The sequence below is a fragment of the Macaca mulatta genome, chromosome 14 (genome assembly GCF_049350105.2).
Source record: "Macaca mulatta isolate MMU2019108-1 chromosome 14, T2T-MMU8v2.0, whole genome shotgun sequence".
In the NCBI taxonomy this organism is placed as follows: Eukaryota; Metazoa; Chordata; class Mammalia; order Primates; family Cercopithecidae; genus Macaca; species Macaca mulatta.
The window spans coordinates 10,674,872-10,699,851 of NC_133419.1; the positions used below are offsets into that span (position 1 = coordinate 10,674,872).

Below are 24,980 nucleotides of genomic sequence, written 5' to 3' on the forward strand. Positions count from 1 at the left end.
GGGTAAAAAAAAAAAAAACTAAGACACCAGAGCTTGTTGCAAAATAGTAACATTTATCTACTCATTCAACAATATTGACTTGTTAAAACTCATTTGCAGCTCACGCCTGTACTCCCCAGTACGTTGGGAGGCTGAGGCAGGAGGATCGTTGAGCCCAGAGTTTGAGACCAGCCTGGGTGACATAGTGAAACTCCATTTTAATAAAAAATTAAAAAAAAATAGCTTGGTGTGGTGGTACATGCCTGTTGTCCCAACTACCTGGGGTGGGGTGGTGGGCTGAGGCAGGAGGATCATCTGAGTCTGGAAGTTCAAGGCTGCAGTGAGCCATGATCACACCACTGCACTACAGCCTGGGTGACAGAGCAAGACCTTTACTTAAAAAACGGCCGGGCACGGTGGCTCAAGCCTGTAATCCCAGCACTTTGGGAGGCTGAGATGGGTGGATCGCGAGGTCGGGAGATCGAGACCATCCTGGCTAACACGGTGAAACCCCGTCTCTACTAAAAAATACAAAAAACTAGCTGGGTGAGGTGGCTGGCGCCTGTAGTCCCAGCTACTCAGGAGGCTGAAGCAGGAGAATGGTGTGAACCCGGGAGGCGGAGCTTGCAGTGAGCTGAGATCCGGCCATTGCACTCCAGCCTGGGCGACAGAGTGGGACTCCGTCTCAAAAAAAAAAAAAAAAAAAGAAAAAAAGAAAAAACAGGGCCGGGCGCTGTGGCTCATGCCTATAATCCCAGCACTTTGGGAGGCCGAGGTGGGCGGATCACTTGAGGTCAGGGGGTTTGAGAACAGCCTGACCAACATGGGGAAACCCCGTCTCTACTAAAAATGCAAAAATTAGCCAAGTGTGGTGGCAGGCACCTGTAATCCCAGCTACTAGGGAGGTTGAGGCAGAAGGCTGAGGCTGAACCATGAGTCGGAGGTAGTAGTGAGCCGAGATCGTGCCACTGCACTCCAGGCTGGGCAACAAGAATGAAACTCCATCTCGGGGGGAAAAAAAGAAAAAAGAAAAAACATGCCAGTGCAGTGGCTCATGCCTGTAATCCAGCACTTTGGGAGGCTGAAATGTAAGGATTGCTTGAGCCCAGGAGCTGGTGACCAGCCCAGGCAACACAGCAAGATACTGTCTCAAAATAAATAAATAAATAAAACACAATAAAATAAAGTAAAATAAAAAGAAAAAAACAAAAAACATAATTTGCAATTATTATTATACTTTGAGACAGAGTCTCACTCTGTCACCTAGGCTAGAGTGCAGTGGTGGGATCTCCGTTCACTGCAACCTCTGCCTCTGGGTTCAAGCAATTCTCCTGTCTCAGCCTCCCGAGTAGATGGGATTACAAGCGCCTGCAACCGTGTCTGGCTCATTTTTGTAGTTTCAGTAGAGACGAGGTTTCACCATGTTGGCCAGGCTGGTCTTGAACTTCTGACCTCAAGTAATCTGCCTGCCTCAGCCTCCCAAAGTGCTGGGATTACAGGCGTAAGTCACCGTGGCTGAACTGCAATAAATGTTTTAATGCCACATATAGTTGTAAGCTATTCCTTCTATTTTCACCAAGAGAAAATACAATGAGCATAGGTGCGACCAGAAACCTATTCTGTTGTAGTCCTGAGAGGTCACAGCAGGGTCTCCTTCTCTATGAAAAAAGAGCTTTCAAAAAACTGTCATTTGCTCATGTTAAAGTCAACATTGTTTATGGGGTAAGATTTTCAAGAGGAAAGTGTGAAGAAAACATTTGTTAAAGTTACAGCACAATCAGAAAAGCTAGAAATTGTATACTAGAAATGTAGTCAGAAGATCTACTGACTTCATTAAGATTCCAGTGTTAAGAAAACTAGTAAGAGATAAGGAGGAAATCAGTAATAAACCAAGAATAAAAACACTGAGTTCTGATATTACCAACAGCACACACTCAATAAGATTTGAAAGTCATTTCAAGTCTTACCCATGTGGGGGTTTAAACATGCACTCAGAACCCCATCTAACTGAGTGCTGCTCTAGGTGCTCTGCTTTCCCTGCCCTGCTCAAGAATTTAGAGTCGCCAGGCGCAGTGGCTCACGCCTGTAATCCCCGCACTTTGGGAGGCCGAGGTGGGCGGATCACGAGGTCAGGAGTTCAAGACCAGTCTGACCAACATGGTGAAACCCTGTCTCTACTAAAACTACAAAAATTAGCCAGGCTTGGTGACGTGTGCCTGTAATCCCAGCTCAGGAGGCCGAGGCAGGAGAATTGCTTGAACCAGGACGGCGGAGGTTGCCGTGATCCAGCCTGTTTTTGAGAGACTGTCTCAAAAACAAAACAAAACAAAACAAAAACACACAAAAAAACAGCACTTTGGGAGGCCGAGGCAGGCGGAAGTTCGAGGTCAGAAGTTCAAGACCAGTCTGACCAACATGGAGAAACCCCATCTCTACTAAAAATACAAAATTAGCTGGGCGTAGTGGCGCACGCCTGTAATCCCAGCTACTCAGGAGGCTGAGGCAGGAGAATTGCTTGAACCTGGGAGGCAGAGGTTGCAGTAAGCTGATATCGCACCATTGTACTCCAGCCTGGGTAACAAAAGCAATATCCGTCTCAAAAAAAAGAATTTAGGGTCTTCTTTGAAGGACTCCCTTCGGGGACTCCCTCTTTGAACTTCAAGTAGAGCCTCTAATTTGTCAAAAAATTCTTGGCTCCTACCTTGGCCACTTCTTAAGGTGATTTCAAGGTCTCTAGGGGATGCTTCATGCCACCCACCAGCTGCATCAGGCCCCATAATTCTTGCTTTTTAGTCAGGTCTGAGTTTTAGACCTATCAGCTTCAGTGAACCCTTCCACTAAAATGCAGAATGTCACTTTTAAGACTTCAACTCACTTGAATGGATGGCCTTCTTCTGACTTCTGTACAGCTTGGATGACGGACTTGTAGATCCTGAAGCTGATGGTGACAGAGAGAAGAGCCAGGATGAGGTAAGAAACCACACTGATGACACTGAAAGCTGCCAGGGAAAGCAGCATGATCAGCGTGGTGCCAAAGACAAACCCAGTCTTCTTCACATCTCTCCAGAAAATCAGATCGTGCACTGACAAAAGAAAAGGGAATATAAATTAGAGGAAATGCCCATAGCTACTATATCTTGCATACCTGTGGAGCCTCACATTAGCACACAAATACAGGTATGCCCCACTTTAAGATAATCTGGTTTTGTTTTTTTAAAGAGATGGTGGTCTCACTATGTCGCCCAGGCTGGCCTGGAACTCTGGGCTCAAGTGATCCTCCTGCCTTCACTTCCTGAGTAGCTGGAACTACAGGTGTGTGCTACTGTACTTGGTTCTAAGAGAATCTTATAAATGAAAATCAAATTATGTCAGGGGTGATAACTCACAAGGCAAAAGGTTCTTCTGCTACACTGATTAGGTTTCAGGATAGGATTATAAAAATTTAAGAGCTTATTTCAGCTATGGAAATACACTGGGGTAAAGTGCCATTTACCTTAAATATTTTGGCAGAAAGGATGATAAAGCAGGTGTGGCAAAATCTTGCTGTTAACTAAATTATGCAAACCAGACCTATAAATTAGTTGGGTGAACAGACTATAAAACCAAAGCTAATTTTGCCCCAGTGTATAAATTGGGGCGGGGCAAAGAAAGTGGTAAATAAAAATAGACCAAGCACTATTAGTGCTAGTTACAAAGAAACACCAATCTCGATGTTAATCTGAAAAGAATTCAGGAAGGATTATGTATAGGGGACCATATAATTATCTAAGCCACAATACCCCCTCCTCCCTTTTTTGAGACAGCGTCTCACTCTGTCACCCAGGCTGGAGAGCAGTGGCACTATCATTTCTCAGTGCAGCCTTTAACTCTTGGGTTCAAGCAAACCTCCTACCTCAGCCTCCGAGCAGCTAGGACTACAGGTATGTGCCACCATGTCCAGGTACATTTTATCTTTTTTGTAGAGACAGGGTCTCAATATGTTGCCCAGGCTAGTCTCAAACTCCTGGCTTCAAGCAATCCTCCTGCTGTGGCCTCCCACAGTGCTGTGATTATAGGCATGAGCCACCATGCCTGGCCAAGCTGCAGTACTCTTAAAAAAAGTGAGTGGGGGCCGGGCATGGTGGCTCATGCCTGTAATTCTTGCACTTTGGGAGGCCAAGGCGGGCAGATCACCTGAGGTCAGGAGTTCAAGACCAACCTGGCCAACATGGCGAAAAGCCAGTCTCTACTAAAAATACAAAAACTAGCTAAGCATGGTGGTATGTGCCTGTACTCCCAGCTACTCGGGAGGCTGAGGTGGGAGAATCGCTTGAACCTGGGAAACGGAGGCTGTAGTCAGCCGAGATCGCGCCATTACATTCCAGCCTAGGTGACAGAATAAAACTTTGTCTCAAAAAAAAAAAAAAGAAAAAAAGTGAGTGGGGCTGGCAGGGTGCAGTGGTTCACACCTGTGATCCCAGCACTTTGGGAGGCCGAGGCAAGCAGATCACTTGAGGCCAGGAGTTCAAGACCAGACTGGCCAACATGGTGAGACCCCTGTCTCTACTGAAAATACAAAAAAATACCTGGGCGTGGTGGTGCACGCTTGTAATCTCAGCTACTTGGGAAGCTGAGGCACGAGAAATCACTTGAACCTGGGAGGTGGAGGCTGCAGTAAGCCAACATCGTGCCACTGTACTCCAGCCTGGGTGACAGAATGAGACTCTTTCAAAAGTGAGTGGGGCACTATTAATAATTATGTCAGGAAAAGAGTTTAAGTAGAAGTATTTCGATTTTCCCAGTTTGGAAGTCCCCAACTGTAAGATCCAGTTGCCCAGGATGGTCCTGGTTTAAAGACACCTCTAAATCTCTGAGTGGCAGCTGCCAGCAATCACCTCCAATCTAGCAGTGACATTACTTTTATTTTTATTTTTTTGAGACAGAGTCAGGGTTTCACCATATTGGCCAGGCTGGTCTCGAACTCCTGACTTCTAGTGATCTGCCCGCCTCGGCATCCCAAAGCGTTGGGATTATAGGCATGAGCCTCTGCATGTGGTGGCCATTACCTTTTGCGTATTTGTCTATGAAGGCTAATTTCACCATGAATATCTAGAGGACTTTCCTCCCAGCCACTACCTGCTCTCAAAAAGAGCAAGGGCTTTGGAGTTGGAGTGACATGAGTTTGAGTCCTGGTAATTTCTCACTATATTACTTGAACCTTTCCAAGCCTCCATTTCCTCATCTGAAAAATGAAGAAAATGAAATCTACTTCCTAGAGTTTAAGGAATAAAGAAGGCTAAGACACTGTAAATGACATGCAGTAAATACTTTAACCATAATCCAAATAAGGTTAGCTGAAAAGACTGATTTGGGATAAAACGAACCTGGGTGTGATTCAAGTTGTCTTGTGGGTACCTAGTTCTTCCCCACATTCAGCTATACAGCTCTCTTCTGAAACCATTTCTTTGAAGACTAACCTTCCTAGATCCAAAGAACCTTAACTTGAAACCAATAAAACACTAAAAATATGCTGTTGTATATAAGAAGTAATCACTGGTTCAAAGAGTCTGGCTAAGGGATGCAACGTACTAGGAGAAAGAGAAGGTATTATGACTCCTGATGGAACATGAGAGGCCCAGATAGTGATGCTGCAAAGGAGAGAAAGAATTGGGAGGCAACTCAGGCTCACTTGATTGAACTAAGAGATTGAACAGAAGAACTTAATAGAATGCTGCCTACTTAAAAGTGAATTCCTATAAGCAGGATAATTCCTATAGTCAGAGTTCAAGTATATACATGTTAGAGCTCATATAATTACAGGAACAGTTTCAACATAGAAGGCTTAGAGGGCCAACGTCATCAGTAGTAGAACAAACCGATACCATATGCCTCCGGACATAGTGCATGCACTGAGAAAGACACAACATCACTTCTATGGTATTCCCGCCCAAAATACGTAACCTGCATCTAATAAGAAAACACCAGACAAACCCAGATTGAGAAATATTCTACAAAACTGGCCCGTAGTCTTCAAAAATGTCAATGGTATGAAAGACAGAGAAAGACTGAGGAACTTCTTTTAATCTTAATTCTCAGATTAAAGGAGAGTAAGGAGATGGGACGAGGCACAAAGTGTGATCCTAGATTGGACTCTGGAAAAGGGGTAAATACAGCTATAAATATATCATTGGTATAACTGACAAAATTTAAATGTGGACTATAATTGATAAAAGTACTGTTATCAATGTTTAATTTCCTAATTACTGTTAAATTTCCTTAATAACTTCCGTTGATTATGTAAAACAAAGATGTTTTGTTCAAAGGAAACACACTCCAAAGCAGGGGTAAAGAGGCAGAACGTTTGCAATCAGCTCTCAAATGGTTCAGGAAAAAAACATCTATCTATACTGAGAGGGAGGGGGGGATAATGCACATGTGGCCAAATGTTAACAATTGGTGAACCAGAGTGAAGATTATACAGGATTTCCTTGTAGCACAATTGTAATTCTTCTACACATTCAAAATATTTGAAAGACAGGAAGAGAAAGCTTAGAGAATAAGGCTGGGACCCAGAGAGAAAAGGATGTGTCAGAGAAGGAAAAGGGATAAAGACGACACGTGCCTAGATGTAAATCAGAAGTGTCTACCTTTAGGCCGGGTGCGGTGGGTCATGCTTGTAAACCCAGCACTTTGGGAGGCCAAGGTGGGTGGATCATTTGCGGTTAGGAGTTCGAAACCAGCCTGGCCAACATGGCGAAACCCCATCTCTACTAAAAATACAAAAATTAGCCAGGCGTCGTGGCGCGTGCCTGTACTCCCAGCTACTCAGAAGGTTGAGGCAGGAGAATCGCTTGAACCTGGGAGGCAGAGGTTGCAGTGAGCTGAGATCGCACCATTGCATTCCAGCCTGGGTGAAAGAGTGAGACTCTGTCTCAAAAAAAACCTTTGTGCAAATTAGAAAAAGTCACCCTGTCCTCATGCATGTTACTGCCATCTGCTGGAAAACTCATAAGAAATATTCAAACCTACAAAGATAACAAAGGTAGATAGTGCCCCTAGATGTGTACAGTAAACAACCTGTATAATAGTATAGGCCCTGGGCTCAGTCTTAAGATAAATGGTGGAATTATGGTCTGGGATAGAAAGGGGACATAGTGACTGAAGAGAGGAAAACAGAGGAAGAGTTTGGAAAAGATGGTTCAACACATAAGCCTCTGTCTGGAATGCTCTTCCCCAGCTCCCCATTGCTTGCTTCTTTACTTTTCAGGTCTTAGTGCAGGGCTACTTCCTCAGACACTGCCCAGCCTAACAACCACTTGATTTGTAGCAGGCTCTTCACAGCTGTTACTGAATGCTTAAACATGGGGCCAAGCTAATGACCAAAAGACAACAAAACCATTTATTTCCTAATAATTCCCCTTAAACTAGTCAAGTTTTTGCACATGACTCTATTGACCACAGAAGACTAAGGATTCCAAGTATAGAACACCAAAGGAAGGAAACTGGCATGATTTTTGGAAACATTTCCCTCTATAATACCTTGGGGGAGAAGAAGATGAAAAATACGAAAAAAAGTGAGAAATGAGGCAGTTGCTAATAGTTTAAAATATGAAGCCACTAGACTTACACTAGTTCTAGTGTGTATTTCATAACCAGCAAGAGGCTGCATGGCTTGCGTCCATGAAATTTTCTTTTCTTTTCTTTTTTTAGACAAGGTCTGGCTGTATCGCCCAGGCTGGAGAGAAGTGGCACAATCTTGGCCCATTGCAACCTCTGCCTCCTGGACTCAAGCTATCCTCCCATCTCAGCCTCCCAAGTAGCTAGGACTATAGGCATGCACCACCATGCCCAGTTGATTTTTCTGTTTTTTGTAGAGACAGGGTTTTGTCATGTTGCCCATGTTGGTCTCAAACTCATGGACTCAAACAATGCACTGGCCTTGGCCTCCCAAAGTGCTGGGATTACAGGCGTGAGTCACAGCGACTGGCAGAAACTTTCTTTTCATTCTCTTTTATTTTCTTTTTATTTTATTTTTTTGAGACGGAGTCTCACTCTGTCGCCCAGGCTGGAATGCAGTGGCGCGATCTCTACTCACTGCAAGCTCTGCCTCCCAGGTTCACACCATTCTCCTGCCTCAGTCTCCCGAGTAGCTGGGACTACAGGCACCCGCCACCTCGCCCGGCTAGTTTTTTTGTATTTTTTAGTAGAGACGGGGTTTCACCGTGTTAGCCAGGATGGTCTCGATCTCCCGACCTCGCGATCCGCCCGTCTCAGCCTCCCAAAGTGCTGGGATTACAGGCTTGAGCCACCGTGCCTGGCCCATAACTACTTTTTAAAACAGGAAATTATTTATCTTTTAATGTGTTATCTTTCCTTCCTTTCCCACCTTTTTTATTTTTTTTTATTTTTTGAGACAGAGTCTCACCTTGTCGCCAGGTTGGAGTGCAATGGCATGGTCTCGGCTCACTGCAACCTCCACCTCCTGGGTTCAAGCAATTCTCCTGCCTCAGCCTTTGACCGGCTGACATTACAGGCGCCTGCCACCACGCCCGGCTAATTTTTTGTATTTTTATTAGGGACAGGGTTTCACCATGTTGGCCAGGCTGCTCTCGAACTCCTGACCTCGTGATCCGCCTGCCTTGGCCTCCCAAAGCACTGAAATTACAGGCATGAGCCACCGTACCCGGCCCCTTTCCCACCTTTACCTTCCTTCATCAAGTTTTTGTTTGTTTTTTGAGACAGAGTCTCAGTCTGTTGCCCAGGCTGGAGTGCAATGGCGAGATCTCGGCTCACTACAACCTCTGCCTCCCGAGTTCAAGTAATTCTCCTGCCTCAGCTTCCTGAGTAGCTGGGATTACAGGCGCGCACCACCACGCCCAGATAATTTTTTGTATTTTTAGTAGAGATGGGGTTTCACCATGTTGGCCAGGCTGGTCTCGAACTCCGGACCTCAGATGATCTGCCCGCCTCAGCCTCCCAAAGTGCTGGGATTGTAGGCACGAGCCACTTGACATTTGTGCCCAGCTTGCGAAAATTCTTAACAAAAATTTAGCAAACCAAACACAACAATAAACACAATACTACTACATCATGACTGAGGTGTTTCTTTTGAAAAAATACAGGATTGGCTTAACATTCAATAATCAAAATATTCTCCATTTTAAAGAATTCCACCAAGGAAGAATTCCATAATTCACCATATTAACAACTAAAAAAGAAAAACCATATGATCATCTCAAAAGATACAGAAAAAAAGCATTTGAGAAAATCCAACATTCATTCTTGATTTTAAAATCTCAGGAAACTAGGGAAGGGAAATCCCTCAACTTGAAAAAGGGAATCTACCGGTAACTTACAGCAAACATCATGCTCACTGAAAGAAGGCAAGAAGTTCTCTCTGCCACTACTCCTGTTTAACACTGTATTAAAGGTTCTAGCCAGTTCAGTAAGTCAAGAAAAACAGCCTGGGCGTGGCGGCTCACGCCTGTAATCCTAGCATTTTGGGAGGCCGAGGCAGATGGATCACCTGAGGTCAGGGGTTCGAGACTAGCCTGACCAACATGGTGAAACCCTGTCTCTACTAAAAATACAAATAAATAAATAAATAAATAAAAAATTAGCTGGGTGTAGGGCTAGGCGCGGTGGCTTACGACTGCAATCCTAGCACTTTGGGAGGCTGAGGTGGGTGGATCACCTTAGATCAGGAGTTCAAGACCTGCCTGGCCAACATGGTGAAACACCGTCTCTACTGAAAATACAAAACAAAGGCCAGGTGCGGTGGCTCACGCTGGTAATCCCAGCACTTTGGGAGGCTGAGGTGAGTGGATCACCTGAGGTCAGGAGTTCAAGACCAGCCTGGCCAACATGGCGAATCCCTGTCTCTACTAAAAATATAAAAATTAGCTGGGCATGGTGGCATGTGCCTGTAATCCCAGCTACTAGCAGGGCTGAGGCAGGAGGATCACTTGAACCTGGGAGGCAAAGGTTGCAGTGGGCCAAGATCGTGCCACAACACTCCAGCCTGAGCAACAGAGCAAGACTCCATCTAAAACAAACAAACAAACAAACATTGCCGGGAGTGGTGCTGGGCGCCTGTAATCCCAGCTACTCAGGAGGCTGAGGCAGAAGCATCACTTGAACCCAGAAGGCGTGGCCGCAGTGACTTGAGATCACGCCACTGCACTCCAACCTGGATGACAGAGTAAGACTCCATATCAGGGGAAAAAAAAAAAAAATTAGCTGGGCGTCATGGCATGCTACTGTAATCCCAGCTGCTAGGGAGCCTGAGGCAGGAGAATTGCTTGAAACCAGGAGGCGGAGGTTGCAGTGAGCTGAGGTCACACCACTTCACTCCAGCCTGGGCAAAAGAGCGAAACTGTCAAAAACAAAAACAAAAACAAAAACAAATAGGCATTCAGATAGGAAAGTAGTGAAACTGTCCTTATTCACGAATGGCATGATTGCCTATGCGGAAAATCTGATGGAATCCATAAAAAAAAAAGCTACTAGGCCGGGCGCGGTGGCTCAAGCCTGTAATCCCAGCACTTTGGGAGGCCGAGACGGGCGGATCACGAGGTCAGGAGATCGAGACCATCCTGGTTAACACGGTGAAACCCCGTCTCTACTAAAAAATACAAAAAACTAGCCGGCCGAGGTGGCGGACGCCTGTAGTCCCAGCTACTCGGGAGGCTGAGGCAGGAGAATGGCGTGAACCCGGGAGGCGGAGCTTGCAGTGAGCTGAGATCCGTCCACTGCACTCCAGCCTGGGTGACAGCGCGAGACTCCGTCTCAAAAAAAAAAAAAAAAAAAAAAAAAAAAGCTACTAGGACCAGGTGCAGTGGCTCATGACTGTAATCCCAGCACTTTGGGAGGCCAAGGCGGGTGGATCACGAGGTCAGGAGATCAAGACCATCCTGGCTAACACGGTGAAACCCCATCTCTACTAAAAATATAAAAACAAAATTAGCTGGGTGTGGTGACGGCCACCTGTAGTTCCAGCTGCTCGGGAGACTGAGATGGGAGAATGGCATGAACCCAGGAGGCAGAGCTTGCAGTGAGCTGAGATCCCGCCACTACACTCCAGCCCGGGTGACAGAGTGAGACTCCGTCTCAAAACAAACAAACAAACAAAAAACTACTAGAACTAATAAATGAGTTTAGGAAGATTGCATAATACAAAGCTAACATACAAAATCAATCTTATTTCCATATATTAGTATTAACCAGTCAGAAACTGAATTTAAAAATAACATTTAAAATAGTGTAAAAAACAAATTAAATAGTATAAAAATATAAAATACTGGCCGGGTACGGTGGCTCACACCTGTAATCCCAACACTTTGGGAGGCCGAGGCGGGTGGATCACAAGGTCAGGAGATCGAGACCATCCTGGCTAACACAGTGAAACCCCGTCTTTACTAAAAATACAAAACATTAGCCGGGTGTGGTGGTGGGCACCTGTAGTCCCAGCTACTTGGTAGGCTGAGGCAGGAGAATGGCGTGAACCTGGGAGGCGGAGCTTGCAGTGAGCTGAGATACACCACTGCGCTCAAGCCTGGGTGACAGAGCAAGACTCCGTCTAAAACAAAAAAACAAAAAAACAAAAAAACAAAACAAAACAAAACAAACCTAGAAGAGCCGAAACAACTTTGAAAAATAAAGTTGGAAGATTCACACAACCTGATTTTAAATATAAAGCTACCATTATCAATATGCTGTAGTACTGGCCAAAAGATAATAGAACAATAGAATGGTACAGAAAATCCAGAAATAGACATTTGTGCATTAAGAGATGTTTAAAGATTATTTCAGGCCGGGTGCAGTGGCTCATGCCTGTAATCCCAGCATTTTGGGAGGCTGAGGCGGGAAGATCACCTGAGGTCACAAGTTCGAGACCAGCCTGGCCAACATAGCAAAACCCCATCTCTACTAAAAATACAAAAGTTAGCTGGGCATGGTGGTGTATACCTGTAGTTTCAGCTACTGGGGAGGCTGAGGCAGTAGAATCACTTGAACCCGGGAGGCGGAGGTTGCAGTGAGCTGAGATCATGCCACTGCATTCCAGCCTGGGCAACAGAATGAGAAGCTGTTTCAAAAAAAAAAAATAAATGCTGGGCATGGTGGCTCACGCCTGAATTCCAGCACTTTGGCAAGCTGGGGCGGGTGGATCACTTAAGGTCAGGAATTTGGGACCAGCCTGGCTAACATGATGAAACCCCCTCTCTACTAAAAATACAAAATTAGCCAGGCGTGGTGGTACAGGCCTGTAGCCCTAGCTACTCAGGAGGCTGAGGCACGAAAATCGACTGAACCCAGGAGGCGGAGGTTGCAGTGAGTCGAGATCAAGCCACCGCACTGCAGCCTGGGTGACAAGAGCGAAACTCTATCTCAAAAATACTACTACTAATAAATAAAAATAAAATAAAATATAATAAAGATTATTTCACCCCTTAATGCTTCCTAGTTTCCACTTGGCCATGGTTCCCTATCTAGTAAAACTCTTTATCCCCAGCTTTAGAGTTAGTATAGCATAGAAATGACTCTGGCTCTAGAACGCCTGGGTTTGTATCCTCTTCCATTTGCTAGCTCTGTGATTTTGGACAAGACACTCAATCTCTCTGTGCATCAGGTTCCTCATTTGTAAAATAGGATAATACAATATCAACTTCATAGGGATGTTGCCAGGATTAAGTGGATTAATGTGTAGAAGTGCTCAGAATACTGTTGATTAGATAGTAACACAATGTTAGCTATTATTATTCATTTGACTGCCAACCTCTGCTACAATTGTAACAGAAAATTTAAAAATTGAAGTTAAAGTCAGCTACAGAGCAACAAGATTTTTTCCTTTCCTCTTTGTTGCCAGTAAGATACAAAGAAATTAAAGGTGGCTCATGACTGTAATCCCAGCACTTTGGGAAGTGGAGGTTGGAAGATCGCTTGAATTCCAAGAGTTTGAGACCAGACTGGGCAACACAGTGAGACCCTATCTCTAAAGAAAAAAAAAAAAAGGCCAGGCGCGGTGGCTCATGCCTGTTATCCTAGCACTTTAGGAAGCCAAGGTGGATGGATCACGAGGTCAGGAGTTTGAGACCAGCCAGGCCAACATAGTGAAACCCCGTCTCTACTAAAAATACAAAAAAACCCAAAAAATTAGCTGGGCATGGTGGCGGGCACCTTAGTCCCAGCTACTTGGGAGGCTGAGGCAGGAGAATCACTTGAACCTGGCAAGTGGAGGTTGCAGTGAGCCGAGATTACGCTGCTGCACTCTAGCCTGGGTGAGAGTGAGAATCCGTCTCAAAAAAAAAAAAAAAAAAAAAAAAAAGAAACTAAGATGGGGAGGTTAGAAGGGGCCTTATTAGCCAAATCTATTTTATGTATCAAATTTCCATATAAACCTTTCTATGAAAAAGTGCTGCACTATCAGAACTATGATGAAATAGAGTGGTCTGTAAATGATATACAGAGATAGAGAACCAGGAGATAAAGGCAGTATAATACATCACCTATGGGGCAGACCAGACCAACACAGAGTATAGATTTGTAGGTGGTAATTTGAAGCTACAGAAAAAGAAAAGATCTGGCCGGGCGCGGTGGCTCAAGCCTGTAATCCCAGCACTTTGGGAGGCTGAGACGGGTGGATCACGAGGTCAGGAGATCGAGACCATCCTGGATAACACGGTGAAACCCCGTCTCTACTAAGAAATACAAAAAACTAGCCAGGCGAGGCGGCGGGCGCCTGTAGTCCCAGCTACTCGGGAGGCTGAGGCCGGAGAATGGCATGAACCCGGGAGGCGGAGCTTGCAGTGAGCTGAGATCCGGCCACTGCACTCCAGCCTGGGCTACAGAGCGAGACTCCGTCTCAAAAAAAAAATAAATAAATAAATAAAAAGAAAAAGAAGAGATCACTTTGAGGCATCTCAACCCCTCAAATTCCACATATCAAAGAAAACATCATTTTTGACTGACACTCTTCCCTGATCAGAAAATAGTTCTACCCTGTAATCCCAGCACTTTGGGAGGCCGAGACGGGTGGATCACGAAGTCAGGAGATCGAGACCATCCTGGCTAACACGGTGAAACCCCATCTCTACTAAAAAAAAATACAAAAAAATTAGCCGGGCGAGGTGGCGGGCGCCTGTAGTCCCAGCTACTCGGGAGGCTGAGGCAGAAGAATGGCATGAACCCGGGAGGCGGAGCTTGCAGTGAGCCGAGATCGCGCCACTGCACTCCAGCCTGGGCGACAGAGCGAGACTCCGTCTCAAAAAAAAAAAAAAAAAGAAAATAGTTCTACCATCCACCCAGAAACCCAAGACAAATACAGAAATAGGGTTCACTCTTCCTTCTCCCTCATCAACTACACTCAAACATCAGGACTGGTTGCAGTCTTTTCTATCAGAAAAAAATAAAATCTTTTGATTAAGTGAAGAGTCTTAAACATTTTTAGGTCTTAAATTTACCTTCTATGAGCAGACTCTAGAGAAGACTGTCCAAGTCAGTGACTCTCAGCTGCGTGTGAGATGGGACAAAGGTTGTGGGATGGGGAGTAGATCCTGACTCCTGATGGCGCATATCACCTTTTTCAAGCTATGGGCAAATTATTGCTTGATTCTGATATGTGTCAGGTAGAGAATCACTACTGGAGAGAGCCACTGACACAGACAGGGAATGTCCTTTTCTTTGGGTGTGCTATGTGTATCTTGGGTGTTCTAAAACAGAAGAGAATTGTGGGGCAATGGGCTAACAAACTGCTACACTAGTACGCAACCTTATAGAGACAGATCGAAGCCTTGGCTAGTCTCTTCTAAAGTCCTACAGGGAAGTGACCCAATCTAGTTCAAAAGGTACTGGAAAAATAAAAAGCCAAAAGCTCTCAAAAGAATGAAGTCAATGTTCCCTTACTTTTCAGGTTATAACTTTATCTTTAATATCATACCACTTAATTTCTTTTTTCATTTAAAGGACCTTACTTTCTTCTCTTTTCATGATTCATTACATGAGTAAAATCACTAATTTCTCAGTTATATTATTTTGCTAATGACAGATGAAATATCTGACAAGGAATGTCTGTACCAAGAGTGTTTATGTTGCTGGTGGAATTACGAGTGATTCCTTCTTTTTATTTTCCAAATCTTTTGTAATGTGGCCATATTACTTTTATTTTAAAAACTTTAAAATAAGGTATTTATTTTAAAGTTTTATTTTATTAAAGTATTTCTTGCCCGTGGTATTTAAGGATGCTGGCTGCAGTACCCATGTTACACCTGAAGAGGGCACTAACACATCCAATGGTAATCTCAGGCTAAGAAAAAAGGAAATCAGTCTTGCGCCATTTCCAGCAGGAACAGCAGTAAACCTTACTGATTCCCAATCCGTTAATTTTATTACCGAATTTGGGGAAAGCTCTTGTTTTGATTCTAAATAGCCATTTCCAAAAGTCAATTGACTTTACTCTCCCAAGTATACACCTCAAAGGTAGAAAAGAAGAGCTGTTCAAATACTTATTCTGAAAAGGAACAAATGTGAAAGAAATTTCAAGGTTTAGTAGTCTGTTAGCTTTACTTTCTTCTTCTTCTTCTTCTTCTTCTTCTTCTTCTTCTTTTTTTTTTTAAAGACAGGGTCTCACTCTGTCACCCAGGCTGGAGTGCAGTGGTGTGACTACAGCTCACTGTAGCCTCGACTTCCTGAGCTCAGGTGATCCTCTTGCCTCAGCCTCCCAAGGCTACAGGTGCATGCCAGCATGCCTGGCTAAATTTTTTTGTTGCCCACTCTGGTCTTAAATTCTTGAGCTCAAGCGATCTGCCCTCCTTGGCCTCCCAAAGTGCTGGAATTACAGGCGTGAATCATTGCACCCAGCTACTTCATTTTTTAAGAACAAATAAATCTCCAATTCATTCCACCTTCCTTGCAAAAGTTGCTTAAAATCTGTCTATAACACATCTCTAAGAACACTCAAACATGCCTGAAACGACTAAAAGGAAAAAAAAAGGCCATGCTTTATAACCTCAAAAAGGAAACTGTTAATAAAGGGGAAACAGTTAAGCTTTTTAATATGAACAATTTATGTAAAGACAGATGCAGACATTTTTACATAGATTATTTCTTTTCTTTGGTTACTTTCACATTAATAGTTATAATAAATGAAGCCACTTTTAAGTTGCAAAAGAGACATCAGGTGACGTGTTTGTAAACTTAGGCCCAAATTCTGTGGCTGCTGAAATGGGTTAACAGTCTGCTCTGCTACAGATTTATTATTAACCAAAGAAATCCACCCCCTCAAAAGGCACAGAAAGATCACTGACAGAATACAAAGCTGTCACTGTCAAAGACAGACACACATACTTTTGGCCACAGATAAGTCTGGCAGTAGGCCAGAGAAATATGTAGGAACCCCTTTCAAACTAACGTTCATCTCACACACTCAGAAAAAATAGTTGTTTGTTCATTAAAATAACCTACCATCCCCTCTGCCCTCAATTTCAGATTTATAAAACAGAAAACAAAATGGCATTGTCTACCCCTCCCCAGGTGAACAGTATGGATCTAAAAATGTGAACTTTTGACCTTAGTTACCTAAAGAGTATTTTTCTTTCTTTCTTTCTTTTTTTTTTTTTGGAGACAGAGTCTCATTCTGTTGAGCAGGCTGGAGTGCAGTAGCATGATCGTAACTCACTGCAACCTCCACCTCCTGGGTTCAAGTGATTTTCTTGCCTCAGTCTCCTTAGCAGCTGGGGCTACGGATGCCCGTCACCAAACCTGGTTAATTTTTCTATTTTTAGTAGAGATTGGGTTTGACCATGTTGGCCAGGCTTGTCTCGAACTCCTGGCCTCAAGTGATCCACCCACCTCGACCTCCCAAATCGCTGGAATTACAGGCATGAGCCACTGTGCCTGGCCATCCATCTTTAATTTTATGGTTAGTGCATTTTACCTAAGAAATCTTTGCCTACCCTATGTCATGAAAATATTTTCCTATGCATTCCTGGAAAAACTTTTTGGTTTTAGTTTTTATGTTCAGAGTTCTAATTCATTTTAATTTTTGCATATCATGTGAAGTTAGAATTGTGGCAGGTGGAATTCTAAGATGGAGCTGGGCATGGTGGCATATACCCATAGTCCCAGTTACTCGGGAGGCTGAGGTGGGAGGATCCCTTGAGCCCAGGAGGCAGCAGTGAGCTAGGACTGCAACACTGCACTCTGGCCTGGGCAACAGAGCAAGCCCCTATCACAGGAAAAAAAAAAAAAAAAAAAAAAGGATTCTATGATGGCTTCCAAGACTCTTGCCCCTTGTTGTACATGCCTTGTATAACACTTTCCCCTGCCCCTAAATGTGGGCAGACCTGTGAATATAATGGAATCGTCATTCTAGTTTTTGCATTTGAGTTATACAGTCATTCCTCAGTATCTGAAGGGGATTGGTTCCAGGAGTCCCAAGGATATAAAAATCCATGGAAGCTCAAGTCCCTTATATAAAATAGCATGGTATTTGCATGTAACCTAGGCATATCCGTTTGTATGCTTTATTTTTTATGTTTTTTAATTTTTTTGAGACGGAGTCTCTGTTGTCCAGGCTGGAGTGCAGTGGCACAATCTTGGTTCACTGCCTCCGCCTCCCGGGTTCAAGCGATTCTACTACCTCAGCCTCCTGAGTAGCTGGGACTACAGGCGTGTGCCACCACGTCCAGCTAATTTTTTGTATTTTTAGTAGAGACGGGGTTTCACCATGTTGGCCAGGCTGGTCTCGAACTCCTGACCTCAGGTGATCCGCCTGCCTCAGCCTCCTAAAGTGCTGGGATTACAGGCATGAGCCACCACACCCAGTCTTTATATTATTTTTTATTGGTTTTTCTTTTGCATTTTCAATCCGAGGTTGGTTGAACCCAAGGATGCAGAACCTGCGGATGCAGAGGACTAACTGTATAAGAGTCTCCTGATAGCTTCGAAGAAGCAAGCTACCATGTTGTGAGAGGGCCATGAGGTCAGGACCTGCAGGCAGCTTCAAGTAGCTGAGCATGATCTCCCCAGCTGATATCCAGGGAGAAAGAAAGTGGGTTTCTCATTCTACAACTTCCAGGAACTGAATTCTATCAACAACCAGCCAGCTTGGAAAGAAAGAGGTCCCTGAGTCTCATGATATCACAACCCTGGTGAGGCCCTGAGCAGGAGGATCAGCTAGCCCATGCCTAGAATGCTGATCCATGAAAACTGTGAGATAATAAATTTAAGTTGCTAAATTTGTGCTAATTTGTTATTTCTGGGTTCTCTGTTTCTTTACTTGTCAACTTGTCAGTACCATACTGTCTTTATTACTGGAGTTTTATAATGTCTTTAAGTAAATGTTCCAAGTTTTCCAATTTTGTTATTTTTAAAAGGTTACTTTAGATTTGCTAGGCTCTGTGTGTTTCCATAGAAATGTTAGAATTGACCAGGCGCTTTAGCTCACACTTGTAATTCCAGCACTTTGGGAGGCCAAATTGGGCAGAATGCTTGGGCTCATGAGTTCAAGACCAGCCTGGGCAACATGGCAAAACATCTTTACTAAAAATACAAAAATTAGCTCGGTGTGATGGCATATGCCTGCAATCCTAGCTACTCAGGAGGCTGAGGTGGGAGGATGGCTTGAGCCCAGGAAGCAGGGGTTGCAGTGAGCTGAGATCGCACCCCATGCCACTCCAGCCTGGGTGACAGAGGCAGACCTTGTCTTGAAAGAAAAAGAAAAAGAGAGAGAGAGAGAAATGTTAAACTCTGGGACTTTGAATTGTCTTGAATCCATAGATCAGCAGTGTGAGTAAGACTGACATCTTAACAACATTGAGTCTTCCAATTCATGAACTTCTCTCCTCTTAGTCATTCTTTATCTTCTCTCTGCAGTGCTTGGTAGCTTTTAGTATTGTGGTCTTAAGTACTTTTCTGGTTAAATTTATTCCAAGTATTTTATGCTTTTGGTGCTATTGTAAATGGAACTACTTGTTTAAAAAATTTAATTTTCTAGGCCGGGCATTGTGGCTCACACCTTGTAAACCCAGCACTTTGGGAGGCTGAGGTGGGCAGATCACTTGATGTCGGGAGTTTGAGACCAGCCTGGGCAACACAGTGAAACCCTGTCTCTACTAAAATTACAAAAATTAGCTAAGTATGGTGGTGCACACTTGCAATCTCAGCTAGAGGCGGAGGTTACAGTGAGCAGAGATTGTGTCACTGCACTCCAGCTTGGGCAACATACAGAGACTGTCTCAAAAAAAGGTTTTCTTTAAAATTGTCGAATTTTGCTATTAATATGTAACAACAAAATTGAGTTTTGTGTATTAATCTAATATCTATCCTGCAATCCTGCTAATTAATAATCCTACTTATTAATCCTAATAGTTGTTTTGTGGATTTCTTAGGATTTTCTACGTAAACAATCATGTCATCTGTAAATGAAGAAAGTTTAACTTCTTCCTTTCCAATCCTGATTTCTTGTATTTCCATTTATTGCCGTAATTCAGTGGCTAGGACCTCCAGTATGATGTGTGTGTGTGTGTGTGTTTGCATGTGTGTGTTTTAAGACAGAGTCTCCCTCTATCACCCAGGCTGGAGTGCCGTAGTGTGAACTCGGTTCATTGCAATCTCCACCTCTTGGGTTTAAGCAATTCTCCTGCCTCAGCCTCCTGAGTGGCTGGGATTACAGGCGTGCGCCACCATGCCCAGCTAACTTTTGTATTTTTAGTAGAGGTTTCACCATGTTGCCCAGGCTGGCCTTGAACTCTTGGGCTCGAGTGATCTACCTGCTTCAGTCTCCTGAAATGCTGGGATTACAGGCATGAGCCACTGTGCCCGGCCTTCAAACTACAAACTGAGTTCACTTCTTTTTTTTTTTTTTTGAGACGGAGTCTCACTCTGTCACCCAGGCTGTAGTGCAATGGCACGATCTTGGCTCACTGCAACCTCCACCCCCCGGGTTCAAGCGATTCTCCTGCCTCAGCCACCCGAGTAGATGGGATTATAGGCGCCTGCCACCGTGCCCGGCTAATTTTTGTATTTTTAGTAGAGACGGGGTTTCACCAGCTTGGCTAGGCTGGTCTTGAACTCGTGATCCACCCGCCACGGCCTCCCAAAGTGCTGGGATTATAGGCATGGGCCATCGCGCCCGGTCCAGTTCACTTCTTTCATCTCTAGTTGTGCTGCTTATAATCTTTTGTGCGTTAAGTGTGGTTCACGATTAAACAGAGGCTTAAACACAGTTTGTCTACAGAATTTTAGGTTGTCACTCTCTGGATCTCTCCTTTCCAAGATTCCTCCTCCCCTTACATTCCACTGACTCAATGGTTGTGGCTGACCCAAATTCTGTCCACTGCTTAGGTTTTCTATGAAGGTTTGAGCCAACCTGTCAGGTACCCACTTCAGCCTGTCCTCTAGCTAAAAGCAGTAAAAATAAAAAACTAATTTCATGCTGTCTCTTCTTACATGTATCAACTCTCTTTCAGAATCTGATTGCTCCCGTTCATTCTCCAGTGCCTTCAGGTCTTTGTTTTTTAAAAATTTTGTCCAGTTATATGCAGGAAGGTCAGGTCCAGTAAAAACCTACTTGGCCACAAGAAAAGAAAACCAATCTGACGTTGCTTTTAAAAATTACTTCAGATTCCTTATATATGTAGGTATATAGGTTCATTTTTTTTTCTTTATGGAATCTTTCCAGCCATAGATTCACTTTAAATGATACCAAGATAGGAATTATTTCGTATCTCTTGTTTTGTAACTCTTTTCGTTCCACTTTAGCATCCACCATCTGCTGGGTGCTCAACAATGTAGTTTTTACTAATAAATTACATTTTTATATAACAGAAGACACTAATTTTGACAATAACTAGAAAAGTAATGCACAGAGCTAGAAGTGAAACTGATGAGCAGTAGCACCCTAACACTGGGGAAATATTCACATATGTGTAAAAACAGACAAGTATAAGAATGTTAACTTCAGGCCGGGCATGGTGGCTCATGTCTGTAATCCCAGCACTTTGGGAGTCCAAGGTGGGTGGATCACACGGTCAGGAGATTGAGACCATCCTGGCTAACACGGTGAAACCCCGACTCTACTAAAAATACAAAAATAAAATTAGCCGGGCGTGGTGACAGGCGCCTGTAGTCCCAGCTACTCAGGAGGCTGAGGTGGGAGAATGGCGTGAACCCGGGAGGCAGAGCTTGCAGTGAGCGGAGACTGCACCACTGCACTCCAGCCTGGGTGACAGAGCGAGACTCCATCTCAAAAAAGAAAATAAAAAAAAGAATGTTAACTTCAGCACTGTGTATAATAGTAAAAAACAGAAAAGAATCTAAACCCTTATCAAAAGAAAATAATATATTCATAAAATGGATTACTTTATAGCTGTTAAAATGAATAAATTATATATATTCCAATATGAAGAAAGTTTAAAAACCTAATGTTGAATGGAAAAGTTATACAACAAACATGATAATATGAATGAATGGTTAAAAAGCATAAAACAATACAAACACATTTATTTAAAATAAACTGGAAAGATGTACCAGGTCCCTAATGGTGTTACGTCTGGGGAAGGGGAGTGGCCAGATGGTAATGAAAGAATCCTTTAGTTTGGAAGCAAATATGACTACCAATGCTAACAATATAAGTTAATTCTACATATAGAGAAGATATGGGTGTATGCTGCCTTTGTACTTTTCTATATTTTTCCATTTCTTAAAAAAAAAAAAACTTTAACAACTTCAATGACTGTGTAATATTCGATTGCACAATTACACCATAATATACTCAACCAATCTCGAATTTTTTTTTTTTTTTTTTTTTTTTTGAGACGGAGTCTCGCTCTGTCACCCAGGCTGGAGTGCAGTGGCCGGGTCTCAGCTCACTGCAAGCTCCGCCTCCCGGGTTCACGCCATTCTCCTGCCTCAGCCTCCGGAGTAGCTGGGACTACAGGCGCCCGACACCTCGCCCGGCTAGTTTTTTGTATTTTTAGTAGAGACGGGGTTTCACCATGTTAGCCAGGATGGTCTCGATCTCCTGACCTTGTGATCCGCCCGTCTCGGCCTCCCAAAGTGCTGGGATTACAGGCTTGAGCCACCGCGCCCGGCCTCGAATTGTTAAGACACTGAGATATCTGCCACTATCATAAACAGTGCTACTATGAACATCTGTGTAGTTATTTTTGCACATTTTAAAAAAGGATAAATTCCGGCTGGGCGCCGTGACTCACACCTGTAATCCCAGCACTTTGGGAAGCAGAGGCGGGTGGATCATGAGGTCAGGAGTTCAAGACCAGCCTGGCCAATATAGTGAAACCCCATCTTTACTTGGCCAATATAGTGAAACCCCATCTTTACTAAAAATACAAAAAATTAGCTAGGCATCGTGGCAGGCGCCTGTAATCCCAGCTACTCAGTAGGCTGAGGCAGTAGAATTGCTTGAACCCGGGAAGTGGAGGTTGCAGTGACCCGAGATCGTGCCATTGCACTCCAGCCTGGGCTTTTTTTGTTTTTAAAAAGGATAAATTCCTAAAAACAAGATTGCTAGGGCAATTCTAGGTCTGTTACATATTGCCAACTGCCTTCCAGAAAGGCTATAACAATTTACACGTACTCACCAAACTATATGCTATTTCTCTGCACCTTGCCAATCTGGATACTAAAACACAAAAAACTATCTTCACTATACTAGGTATGTGACAGGCAGGGATCTGATTTTCTTCCCCAAACTATGAGAGTCTATCATAATGTAATTACTGAGCAACCAACTATAATATCATAAAGGCTTCATTACAAACTGTTATGTAATATAACATAAAATAGCAAAAACAGAAAACAAACCACTAAATTCTTTCATTGTTTCTTTTGCCTATTTTCCCAAACAACTTTAGGCAGAATTAAAGCACTGTTATCATCTTAGAAAGGAAGAATATGCAGATACACGTATTTAAAACTAAACAATTGGTTGCGTGTGGTGGCTCAGGCCTGTAAATCCCAGCACTTTGGGAGGCCAAGGCAGACGGATCACTTGAGGCCAGGAGTTTGAGAGACCAGACTGGCCAACATGGTGAAACCCCATCTCTGGTAAAAATACAAAAAATTAGCTGGGTGTGGTGGCACACACCCGTAATCCCCGCTACTCAGGAGGCTGAGGCAGGAGAGTTGCTTGAACTCTGGAGGCGGAGGTTGCAGTGAGCTGAGATTGCGCCACTGCACTCCAGCCTGGGCAACAGAGTGAGACTCTGTCTCAAAAAAAAAATTAAAAAAAAAAAAAAAAAAGATAAATAAATAAAACTAGACACTGATGCATTTTATTGAAATGGTTGATATTTTAATTTAATTACATTTATTTATTTATTTAGACAGAGTCTTGCTCTGTCACCCAGAGTGGAGTTCAGTGGTACAATCTTGGTTCACTGCAATGAAATGGATTATATTTTTAAAGATTTAGTCATACATAAGACAATTTTAAAAGGTTTTCACTTTTGAAAGCTGCAAGAAAGACCTTTAAACTTCTTGGTCTAACTATACCAGTCTTCTTTAATTATCATCTAAAAATATACACTAATCATAGAATTTGGTCAGTGACAAATATCCTGAACTTCCATAGCCCTTTTCATCTCTCACACTAGATTAAATAATTCAGTTGATAATTACTAATAATTAGCATTTACACAGCACTTTATTTACTGCAACATACAAAGCAGGGCAAAATAATGATCATCACATTAACAAAGGAAGATGCTGAACCAATTAGACTAGTCATCTAAGGTCACGCTAAAACAAGAATTTGCCAGAATTAGACACTGGAGTTTTTGTAGTATAATTCCTATGTGCCTTAATACTCAAAAGTTACTACCTATAAGACTTACGACAACTCAGGAAGAAATCTAGAATGTACCAGAGCCAGAGAATCATATTATTGAAATGATAATTGAAGACCATCTACTTCACTTTACATCCTCACTTTACAGATAATAAATCTGAGGCCCCCGAAAGGTTATGTAATTGTTCAAAGTCATACTTCTAGGCACAGCACAGCAAGAATTAGAACCTAGCACTCTTTAATCTAAATTCAGTGAGCTTCAAATACTAGAGTATAAGAGCTATCCTTAATTGGTAACTCAAAATTTTTGGTTTATCAAAAAGCCTCAATGTCTTCACTGATAATTGTTAGTGAAATAATTCCTATCATTCATTCAACAAATAATTGTCCAGTACTTATTATGTAGCAGGCCCTGTATCTGGTGCTAAATCTGACTGAATATTTACTATGTGCTAGGCGCTGCATTACCTGCATTTTCATATTTAATCCTCACAATACCATTACAAGGTTAAGTACAATTTATCTATTTTAAATATTAAAACTTAAGAAGATAAATCTACCTACAGTCTCCAGTAAGGAAATGCCCTTATAAAAAGTAAATAGTATAATCAAACACAAAATACATTTAGCCTAAAAAAATCTAATTTTCTTATAAATTCTACAACTCTGTATATGATTTCATTTGAAAAAGGATCTATAATCAAATAGTTTAAAAACCACAGACCTCTACATAGCACCTAACACTGACCATATAGTAGATGTAAAACTTGGTATTACATTAAAGGATGGGGGTCCCTTGTAGAGGGGCTTGAAAGATCCTTTTTTTTTTCTTGTACTTTCCAAGACCCCAGAACAGACAGCAATTTGCAGTAATCTAACTGAAAGCCACTTGATAGAAAAGTGATCATTTGAAATAGATAAAAGACAAGAGAGGGGGTTTCTAGTACCATCCAATAATGAGTTTTGGCCTGAAGAATATTAAATAAGATAGAAAGTAGAAGAACGCATGAGTTCTCCTAAGCATTACTCACAAAATAGTACTACAATACTGGCTACCTACTTTCAGGGCATAAAATCTCTATAGTATATGATCACATTAATTAAAAGTTTCATTTACTATCTTTCCCAGCAGGAATTCCTTTATCTTTGATTGCTAAGATTCCACAAGGCACATATCAAAAAACTCAAGTGCTAAAAAGTGTGACTATTGTGGAGA

The 24,980-nt window shown here is 42.9% G+C and overlaps 2 protein-coding genes across 19 annotated transcripts in view; both read right to left on the reverse strand.

Annotated features, from left to right (window-relative positions):
• SPINDOC (spindlin interactor and repressor of chromatin binding) overlaps positions 1-24,980 on the reverse strand; it is a 207,207-nt gene that overhangs the window by 84,075 nt on the left and 98,152 nt on the right. The window lies entirely within an intron of this gene.
• Positions 1-24,980, reverse strand: part of RTN3 (reticulon 3) — an 88,421-nt gene that overhangs the window by 23,484 nt on the left and 39,957 nt on the right. For 16 of the 18 annotated variants that reach the window (XR_013403611.1, XR_013403615.1, XR_013403614.1 and 13 more), the window contains one exon: positions 2,855-3,062. Coding sequence is in view for 13 of the 18 variants with exons in the window: in XM_077962481.1 (XP_077818607.1) it covers positions 2,855-3,062 (208 nt within the window). In the remaining 5 variants the exon portion in view is untranslated. Of the gene's footprint in view, positions 1-2,500; positions 3,063-24,980 lie in introns of all 18 variants that reach the window. The other 2 variants (XR_013403612.1, XR_013403613.1) reach the window with 2 other exon arrangements.